Source organism: Scyliorhinus torazame, chromosome 30 (genome assembly GCF_047496885.1).
Source record: "Scyliorhinus torazame isolate Kashiwa2021f chromosome 30, sScyTor2.1, whole genome shotgun sequence".
Lineage (NCBI taxonomy): Eukaryota > Metazoa > Chordata > Chondrichthyes > Carcharhiniformes > Scyliorhinidae > Scyliorhinus > Scyliorhinus torazame.
In genome coordinates, this window is record NC_092736.1 from 28,380,417 (window position 1) to 28,391,136 (window position 10,720).

At 47.8% G+C, this 10,720-nt stretch overlaps 1 protein-coding gene across 1 annotated transcript; it reads left to right on the forward strand.

The window, feature by feature from the left end:
• The first annotated feature begins 279 nt into the window (after window positions 1-279).
• LOC140404473 (small ribosomal subunit protein eS17) lies at window positions 280-8,978 on the forward strand. The gene is made up of 5 exons (XM_072493064.1): window positions 280-395; window positions 1,853-2,004; window positions 3,138-3,243; window positions 5,177-5,242; window positions 8,857-8,978. Exons 1-5 carry the CDS (start codon window positions 393-395, stop codon window positions 8,929-8,931), a joined length of 402 nt encoding a protein of 133 aa, XP_072349165.1. The 5' UTR covers window positions 280-392; the 3' UTR covers window positions 8,932-8,978.
• The last annotated feature ends 1,742 nt before the right edge of the window (window positions 8,979-10,720 follow it).

The window sequence follows — 10,720 nt, forward strand, 5'->3', positions numbered from 1 at the left end:
CCCAGTTTCAATCCCGGCTCTGGGTCACTGTCTGTGTGGAGTTTGCACATTCTCCCCGTGTCTGCGTGGGTTTCGCCCCCACATCCCAAAGATGTGCAAGGTAGGTGGATTGGCCGTGCTAAATTGCCCCTTAATTGGAAAAAAATGGGTTCTCTCAATTTATGTTTAAAAAACCTCAATAATATTATTTGTGAACCGTGGAACTCTTCTGCAGGGGTTTGGGGCTTTGCTTTGACTGGGGAATGGTCATTGCTGGTGACAGGCAGAGGTGGATTGACTGCAGCTGGTTGGGAGTTGGAAGCAGGCAATGCGCCGGGCAGCCGGGGCCTGGTGGGGTCCTCATAGAGCCGCTCCCAGCAGGCACCGCTCTCTTTTCTGGGTCGGCATCCAAGATGGTGGGTCCGCTGCGCCCGTACTCGGGGGACAATCCGCTTTCATCCGCCCGCTCAGCGGCCGCCCCGGCTCCCAGCGGCGGCGCGGGCGGACCGATAACTCGCCCGGCCATCTTTATCCGCCGATATTAGGCGGGAGGGGAGCGGGAGATGGAGGGAGGGGCTGTGACTGTCGAGCCCTCCCGTCGCCGGGGACAGGAGATGCCTGGAAATGAAGGGGGAGGGTGGAGGTTTCAGGCCTTTGGGCTCTGGGTCCGAGCTGGAAAAGGCTCCCACTTGGAGGAGCTTTAAATGCCCATGCTGCTCCCCTGTGGGCAACCTGGAATTCTCCCTGCAGCAGGGATTTGGTGCAAGGTTTAATGGAGGAGGAACTGTTTCCCTGGGCAATGTCCAGGTTTGAAATAAACCTGCAGCAGAGGGGAAGGTATTTCATTTACAAATGCGGGGCAGTTGATCTGATTTGCCTGAAAGGGGTGGGTGAGTAAAGGAGACACTAGCAGCTGTGTGGAAGAAGCTGGAGTGGATAGCCCAAGTGGCTGGCACAAGTGTGATGGACCGAAAGGCCTATCTGTGTTTTTATACTGTGCTGGATTACTGAATGGGGGGGGGGGCAGAATACTCAAATTAGACCGGTTTTTGCTCGGATTTAGAAGGCCAAGGGGTGATCTCTGATCGTGGTATTAAAGATCTTACCATGGAAAGGCATGGTGGATAAAGATTAACTATTTCCACTGGCTGGAGATTCTAAAACTAGGGGGAATGGTCCAGACCATTCAGGAGAGATGTTAGAAAGAATCTCTTCGTTCAAAGGGTGATCGAGAAATGAAAATCGCTTATTGTCACAAGTCGGCTTCAAATGACGTTACTGTGGAAAGCCCCTAGTCGCCACATTCCGGCGCCTGTTTGGGGAGGCTGGTACGAGGTTTGGAAATCTCTCCCACAAACAGCAGTTGAAGCTGGAACAGTTAATTTTAAATCTGAGATAGATTTTTGTTAAGTAAAAATATTAAGGATATGAGCCAAAGGCAGGCACTTGGCAGGCCACAGCATCAGCCGTGATCTTATTGAATGGCAGGACAGGTTCGAGGGGCTGAATGGCCTACTCCTGTTGCTATTGACATCGGTCATACCTCGGGGCACAATGGCTCCTGCGACTCTTATCCAAAGGGTGTTCAGTATGAAAATTAATGTACAGGTGGTGGTGGATGGGTCATATATTTAGGGTTCTGTTGCCCAACTCCTTTGAGGAAGCCAATGTCTTCGGATTATAGCTGTTGAATAGATGTTAGTCAGGGCTTTAGGGGGAAGAAACCATATGTATTCTCGGCTCTATTAGCCCTAGGACTAATGCAGGAAAGATTAGTGAATAGTTCCTATTCTGTAACCTGCTTTTGGGTTGCAGTTGGATTATAACAATTGCAGAACGAGGGGTGCTGTTTATAACTCTCTCTTCTGCTCAGGGTCGTGTCAGGACTAAGACGGTCAAGAAAGCCGCCCGAGTGATCATCGAAAAATATTACACCCGCCTCGGCAATGACTTCCACACCAACAAGAGGGTCTGCGAGGAGATTGCCATCATCCCCAGCAAGAAACTTCGCAACAAAATTGCAGGGTAAGAAATCTTATTTTCTCTCTTCCCCCCCCCCGCCCCCAATTCACCCCAGCTGTATCAAGTTGTGGTGTTGAATGGCTGCTTCTTGTTACAATAATAATCTTTATTATTGTCACAAGTAGGCTTACATTAACACTGCAATGAAGTTACTGTGAAAAGCCCCTGGTCGCCACACTCCGGCACCTGTTCGGGTACACCGAGGGAGAATTCAGAATGTCTAATTCGCCTTTCAGGACTTGTGGGAGGAAACCGGAGCACCCGGAGGAAACGCACGCAGACACGGGGAGAATGTACAGACTCCGCACAGTCACCCAGCAGGGAATCGAACCCAGGTCCCTGGTGCTGTGAAGCAACAGTGCTAACCACTGTGCCAGCATGGGTGCCTTCTGATAGTTCAAAATGGTTGCTATTAATGTGTGAATGCAATGCATTCTGGAAAATGATTCGGCTATGGGTCCTGTGTTGGTGTCGGGATGGGGTGGATGTATGAGGCAGGTCATTTTGAAGATAGTCGTGCCTGGTTTAACTTTCCAGTGCTTCTAACCAAGGCTGCATTTGCTGCTGACTGGTCCAATCTGTGATATCAGTGGATTTCTATGTAAGTGCACATGTGCAGATGGGTATTGGTGGCCATGTTGTATGGGCATGAGGCATTGTGGGGGAAGAAACAAGAACGAATGCTTCAAATGTCTGAAATTCAAAATGTACTGTGGATATCCAGTTTGGTTGCCAGCTGGAAGAGGAGCTCTCTCCTTACTAAGACTTGTAAGAAGTCTTACAACACCAGGTTAAAGTCCAACAGGTTTGTTTCGATGTCACTAGCTTTCGGAGCGCTGCTCCTTCCTCAGGTGAATGAAGAGGTATGTTTCAGAAACATATATAGACAGATTCAAAGATGCCAGACACTGCTTGGAATACGAGCATTAGCAGGTGATTAAATCTTTACAGATCCAGAGATGGGGTAACCTCAAGCTTACTATTAGAGCTTGAGAATTCCGCAAATTAGAATGAGCAGCTTGTTTGGAAGCCGGTGTCAATTCATCTAGTAGTTTGCTATCACCTAGTCCTGTGTGTGGGTAGAGAGTTGGATACAGCAATGAAAATGTCCAATAACTGGTGTTTAATTTACCCAGGTATGTGACACACTTAATGAAGCGAATTCAGCGTGGGCCTGTCCGAGGCATCTCCATCAAACTGCAGGAAGAAGAGCGGGAGAGGAGGGATAACTATGTTCCAGAGGTGGGTATCTCTTCAATCTCTCACTGCTGGATTTAAGAAGCCCTGATGTCACATTTTGAATGTTTTGGGGACCTGGGCTTTGTATTGAAGTAGCAAGATTGGGAATCTTTGAAGTTAGACGAAATCCTGGAACAAACGGTCAGGGTAGTTGTCAAAAGATTTGGAATAAAGTGAATCGTTCTGCTTCTGAGCTTGGATCATAATTTAGATTCCGATTTAGAAGATCCTTCAGCTCCACTTGAGCTCATGCTGCCAGATTTATCAGCACACTGATGCAGCAGCATCTTCTGGGAAGACAGTTATAGCATGAAGAATGAATTGAGACAGCTGTCCTTCATCTTGGGGCTGTGCAATATCATATTGCTCCTCCGCCCTCACATGCACACTCGCTTCAGTTGCGTGGCCTCTTTCAGCCGCCTATTCAGTACGGTTTGAGTTTGGACGCTACCTGTTCCATGTCTGCTGGAACCTCCAATTGATTGTCGAGAAGTCTTCCTCGTTTCGGGCCGGAGTTGAACAAGTGTTTGTTGGTTAAGTACACATGATCTCCACTAATAAAGTACAGGGGCCGTCTCAACATGATCTCAACCCAAATAGTTACCATTTGTCTCTGTCAATTGTGCGATATATATGTTTGCTTTTTCATGATGCGGAACAGTTTTCCCAGCCTTGTGGGCCGTTCCAGTGCAGGCCGTGTCCAAAGCTTTATGGTGTTGCTCCAATTCAATAAATGTTGAATTCAATAAAAATCTGGAATTAAAGGTCTAATGATGACCATGAAACCGATTGTCAATTGTCGTAAAAACCCACCTAGTTTTCTAATGTCCTTCAGGGAGGGAAATCTGCCGTCTTTACCTGGTCTGGCCTACATGTGACTCAAGACCCACAGCAACGTAGTTGACTCTTACATGCCCTCAGGGATGGGCAATAAATGCTGGCACAGCCAGCGATGCCCCCCCACCCCCCCAGAACAAATAAAGGGCGGGGGGGGGGGGACAGCAAAACACAACGCTATTCGATTACGAGTTCTTGACAGGAAACATTGAGTAGATCTTTAGCACTGTTCCAGGACTTTAGGACACTGAAGGTCTGGTCTGGCCTCGAAATATATTCGCTCGATCCCACTTTACCTCTGACTTCATTGATAATGATGTGTCCGCCACAACACAGTACACGTGGAACTGCTCAATCTGAAATGCTGGTTAATTTATTTCCAGACATTGTGCTCTGTATTGATTTAAACTAAAAGTTTGTTTTGTATTTATAACTTTATTGGCCTGTTTGATCTTGTCCACATGTGAATGTGTCAATTGTTCATCTTTGGTAAGGGTTTCCAATAGTTGAGTCATAATTGGTTGAAGTCTGACTGGATTCAGGTCCTGTTGCTGTTACCAGTGACTAGAAGCTTAATCCAATTTGCCCGTTACTTTCCTGGGCGGTGAGCTGATGGGGAAAGTGTTTTCAGTGTCTCTGGTCGATGGGGTTACTTCACAACCAGGTGTCCTTGGAAGAAAGGAGAACTCGTATAGTTTCTTCCACACCTACAGGCTATTGAAAGGGCTTTTGTGATTGATATTTGTGTTCAATCACTTGCTTTGTAGTGCAGTTACTGGTTCTCTAGTTCTTCACAGGAAGATCCCATTGCCAAGATCCAAGTAAGTGACTGGATGGTTGGACCCCCCCCGTGTTTCAGTCATGCTGTCATGGTCCCGTTTATCTGAGCTTGAGCTGCCATTTCAGGCCATGGCTTCATCTTTAAGTATGTGCGCTTGACTTAGTGGTGGGGCCTGAGCCCACAAACTCTGGCGTGTACGCTCATCAACTGAGCCGCGCTGCATGCTGAGGACTCATCGCTGGAGATTGTGCTCCGTGGTTTGGCCGAGGGAAGTGGCTGCTCCGTTTGCTGAACTCTGTCTCTGCGTGTGTTTTCCAGGTTTCCGCTTTGGATCAGGAGATGATTGAGGTGGACCCAGACACCAAGGAGATGCTGAAGCTGCTGGTGAGTGACGGGGAGGTTGCGGTCTCGCCAGGTTAAAAATGTGTCCTCGTTGTTTAAACGCTCTCGGAGGTTGTGACATGAGGGCGTGCTGACTGCTGTATCATTCTTGTGGGGGGAATTTGCACGTGTGCGACTTCCGTCTTTCTCCAGTTAGGTGGTGAGAGGGAAGCTGAGTAGTCCATGCTGGTACCGTTTGCATTTTGATGTGTCTCCAATCATGTCACTGCAGTGTAGCGCATTAACATTGTGCTCGTGCACCCAGAACCAGTCTGCCGTTTGACAGATCTTGGACATGCCGAACATAAACCCTGTGTCTCACCGAGATTTTACAAAGAAACTGAACGCTTTTATATTATAACAATAGTGCATCATGCTTCAGTCCAGCAATACTGGGAGATTATTGTAGTTATCATCGGAAGACGGACACTTTCATTAAAGGGCGGTGATCCATAGTATCCCTGCAATGCAGAAGGAGGCCATTCAGCCCATTGTGTCTGCACCAACCCCCGAAAGAGCACCTTACTTAGGTCCACTTATCCCCATAACCCCTTCTAACCTGCACTTCTTTGGACTGTGGGAGGAAACCGGAGCACCCGGAGGAAACCCACGTAGACACGGGGAAACGTGTAAACTGGACACGGACAGTCACCCGAGGCTAGAATTGGACCCAGGTTCCTGGCGTTGTGCCGCCTATTGTGGTGCAGCTTGCTTCCCAAAACTGACTTCCAGGTGGGAAGATGTTATAAAAAGGCACCTAACCTGAGATTAGCCCATTTTCTATCCTATTTGCCCATCTCTTTATAGACACCCCACCCCCCCACACAATACCTGACACTCCCCGTAAGCTTTAACGTCTAATGTTTTCTTATCTTTGATGGTGTCTGTGACGTCCCGCTGTAAGTTGATGGATGATTGATTAGTTTTCAGATTGCATACACTGGCGGAACTAGCCACGTTTGAGTGTCATCTAGGGCTCTAGAGGGCAAGTGGTCCAGTATCCAACCAGTCCTAAGTTGGGATGCAGATAGACGGTGAAGTAAGGCAGGCTTGGTCAAGATTTTGGGGGTTGATTTGCGTTTCCAAATCTGATCCCAGAATGGATGCACAAGCCGTACTTCCACTGTAGCTCAATCCTGTGGTACAAGCCCTACCATCTCACTCCGACTCCCTCAAATGGAGGCATTGCCAACATCACGTAACTTTACCCATCAAGGATCTCCTGGTTGCATTGCAGCTTGGATTAAGACCACATTTGATTCTGGACTAAGGGTACACCAGTAGTTTTTAGGACCTACTTTCAGCCAACTGCTGGGTTTTGTAAAATTGCTCCCACGTCAGATGGATGGTGTGCACAGAAGCCCCAAGATCAAAATTTACTGCTACCCTCCAATCCACCACAAACGTTCAATCTCTCCACCACCGGCGAACAGTGACAGCCAGGTGTACCATCTACAAGATGCACTGCAGCAACTCACCAAGGTTCCTTCGATAGCATCTTCCAAACCCACGACCACTACCATCTAGAAGGATAAAGGCAGTAGATACACAGGGACACCACCCCCTACAAGTTCCCCTCCAAGTCACTCACCATCCTGACTTTAAAATAATAATAATTAGGGCAGCACGGTGGCGCAGTGGGTTAGCACTGCTGCCTCACGGCGCCAAGGTCCCAGGTTCGATCCCGGCCCCGGGTCACTGTCCGTGTGGAGTTTGCACATTCTCCTGTGTCTGCGTGGGTTTTGCCCCCACAACCCAAAGATGTGCAGGGTAGGTGGATTGGGCACGCTAAAATTGCCCCTTAATTGGAAAAAATGAATTGGGTACTCTTAAATTTATTTTTTTAAATAGAGTATCCAATTCTTTTTTTTTTCCAATTAAGGGGCAATTTAGTACGGCCAATCACCTACCTTGCACATCCTTTCGGGTTGTGGGGGAGTGAGACCCACACAGAAACGGGGAGAACGTGCAAGCTCCACACTGACAGTGACCCTGGGGTTGGGATCGAACTTGGTGCTGTGAGGCAGCATTAACCACCGTGCCATTGGGCTGCCTGATACCCCGACTTTAAATACAGGCAAATCCTGTATTTATGGGGTACCATTTTACCAGAAATGAGGCCTTTATGGAATGAAAGTGATTGGGTTGTAAACTGGCAGTTGGCACTGGCTGCTCCCCTCAACCACTTGAACAAGCTTCCCTGTTCAGTAATTTGTGGAGGAAAAAACAGAGAGTTGACTTTTAAGGAGGTCATCGTCATGGCAGCCCACTGTTTCAGCTTCGCCACTGTTGGAAACCCGGAGGACAATAGGGATGGGTCGGAGGGGATGGAACGGAAAATCCCTCAACAGGTAGCAGAGCCGGGTGGACCACGCAGAGAAAGCGTTGGGAGGCTACAGCTCTAGGGGAGACAGCTATCCCTGGGACCGGGGCAGCAACAGCTACGGGAGACACGGCTCCCACAGCCAGTCACATTGAGATCCAAACTCTTCCCTTTCAGTTACTTTATTTATTGTTTAGAGTGGGGGAGGGGGAGAAGGAGATACGTTAACTTCTCCAACTCGTGTCTCCCCAGCTGGATCTGTGTGGAGTCTGCACGTTCTCCCTGTGTCTGTGTGGGTTTCCTCCGGGTGCTCCAGTTTCCTCCCACAGTCCAAAGGCGTGCAGGTTAGGTGGATTGGCCATGATAAATTGCCCTTAGTGACAAAAATAGGTTAGATGGGGTTATTGGGTTACGGGGAAAGGGTGGAAGTGAGGACTGAAGTGGGTTGGTGCAGACTCGATGGGCTGAATGGCCTCCTTCTGCACTGAATGTTCTATGTTCTATAATTGGCCAATGTGTCCACATTCATATACCAGAATGAGGGGCTGATGGTCCATTCGGGGTGAATAATACCCGTTTTAAAGAAAATCCTTTCTTAAGGGATTAACTCGGCCTATTCCCTAAAATATAGGATTTGCCTGTATATAACTCGCTAGGTCAAAATCGGGCGGCGCAGTAGCACAGTGGTTAGCACTGTGGCTGCACAGCGCCAGGGTCCTGGGTTCAATTCCCAGCTTGGGTCACTGTCTGTGCGGAGTCTGCACGTTCTCCCCGTGTCTGCGTGGGTTTCCTCCCACAAGTCCCGAAAGACTTGCTGTGAGGTGAATTGGACTTTCTGAATTCTCCCTCAGTGTACCCGAACAGGCGCCGGAATGTGGTGACTGGGGAATTTTCACAGTAACTTCATTGCAGTGTTAATGTAATCCGACTTGTGAAAATAAAGATTTACACTATATGGGTTGCGGCGGTTCAAGAAGGCAGTTTACCACCACAACAAATGCTGCCCTCGACAGTGAAGCCCACATCCCCATGAACAGAATTTTTTAATGACTTGACTCTTTCTGGGACTGGAGTGGACAGAATTAATTGGTCTTTTAACTTCATTGTCGATGCAATAATTTGTCTATTTTTAACTGTTCACCAACAGAATTCATTGAATTCAGGTCCTTGCCATACAGCATTGTTGACCCAGTAAAGATTGTCTTACTGGCCCAGAAGTGCTGCTTGACTAACCTGTTTGTTGTCTGGATTCTCTCCACCTTGGGCTTAATGTGTTTCCCCCTCTGTTTTGCAGGACTTTGGCAACTTGTCCAATCTGCAGGTCACACAGCCTTCCGTAGGAATGGCCTTCAGGAGTCCAAGAGTCTAAAGTTTATTTGTACTACAATGTTCTATCATTAAAAAAAGACAAAAGTGCCTTTCTAGTTTGTCTTTTATTAATCTTCCACTTTATTGATCACGGTGACTGGATGTTCCTGTGAAGCGAGGAACGGAGTTTCTATAGGCTTGACATGAACTGATGGCTCGCCGATCAAAACCAGTTACGTGATTTGTGACTTATTTCTAAATCTCGAACTATCGCAGGGGAGGTATTGTTCTTTTTCCCCTGTACATCAATCAGGTTATTGTTGCTTATTGAGGTGAGGAACTCTTACTTGGGGGGGAAACGTTAACTCAAATTCCTGCACTGTTCTGTGTCTGCATTGGAAATGGCAGTAAAATCTTTCATTTAAAAAAAAATTTAAGAGTACCCAATTATTTTGTCCAATTAAGGGGCAATTTAGCGTGGCCAATCCCTGCACATCTTTGGGTTGTGGGAGTGAGACCCACGCAGACAGGGAGAATGTGCAAACTCCATGCGGAGTACCCGGGTCCGGATCGAACCCGGGTCCTCAGCACTGTAGGCAGCAGTGCTAACTCCCGGTTAAACCTTTGGATTGGATTTTGTTTATTGTCACGTGTACTGAGGTACAGTGAAAAGTATTTTTCTGCGAGCAGCTCAACAGATCATTAAGTACATGAAAATAAAAAGAAATAAAAGAAAATACATCATAGGGCAACACAAGGTACGCAATGTAACTACATAACACCGGCATCGGGTGAAGCATACAGGGGCTGGTTTAACACTGGGCTAAATCGCTGGCTTTTAAAGCAGACCAAGGCAGGCCAGCAGCACGGTTCAATTCCCGTACCAGCCTCCCCGAACAGGTGCCGGAATGTGGCGACTAGGGGCTTTTCACAGTAACTTCATTTGAAGCCTACTTGTGACAATAAGCGGTTTTCATTTCATTTCAGGGGTGTAGTGTTAATGAGGTCGGTCCATAAGAGGGTCATTTAGGAGTCTGGTAGCAGCGGGGAAGAAGCTGTTTTTGAGTCTGTTCGTGCGTGTTCTCAGACTGTTGCATCTCCTGCCCAATGGAAGAAGTTGGATGAGTGAGTAAGCCGGGTGGGAGGTCTTTGATTATGCTGCCCGCTTTCCCCTTTCATACATGGTCCCTTGAATTTCATGGTGCACAGATATGTGGCTTATGGAGCCCAAAGGCTTTGGACAGCTTGCTCTTGCGTACCGGGGTCAGAAAGGTTTAGAACAATACAGCGCAGTACAGGCCCTTCGGCCCACGATGTTGCACCAAAACAAAAGCCATCTAACCTACACTATGCCATTATCATCCATATGTTTATCCAATAAACTTTTAAATGCCCTCAATGTTGGCGAGTTCACTACTGTAGCAGGTAGGGCATTCCACGGCCTCACTACTCTTTGCGTAAATAACCTAACTCTGACCTCTGTCCTATATCTATTACCCCTCAGTTTAAAGCTATGTCCCCTCGTGCCAGCCATTTCCATCCGCGAGAGAAGGCTCTCACTGTCCACCCTATCCAACCCCCTGATCATTTTGTATGCCTCTATTAAGTCTCCTCTTAACCACCACCTCTCCAACGAAAACAACCTCAAGTCCATCAGCCTTTCCTCATAAGATTTTCCCTCCATACCAGGCAACATCCTGGTAAATCTCCTCTGCACCCGCTCCAAAGCCTCCACGTCCTTCCTATAATGCGGTGACCAGAACTGTACGCAATACTCCAAATGCGGCCGTACCAGAGTTCTGTACAGCTGCAACATGACCTCCTGACTCCGGAACTCAATCCCTCTACCA

Coding starts and splice junctions, on each gene's coding strand:
- LOC140404473 (XM_072493064.1), top strand. Junction 2,005..3,137: donor CTTCGCAACAAAATTGCAGG/GTAAGAAATCTT, acceptor TAATTTACCCAG/GTATGTGACACACTTAATGA. Junction 3,244..5,176: donor GGGATAACTATGTTCCAGAG/GTGGGTATCTCT, acceptor TGTGTTTTCCAG/GTTTCCGCTTTGGATCAGGA.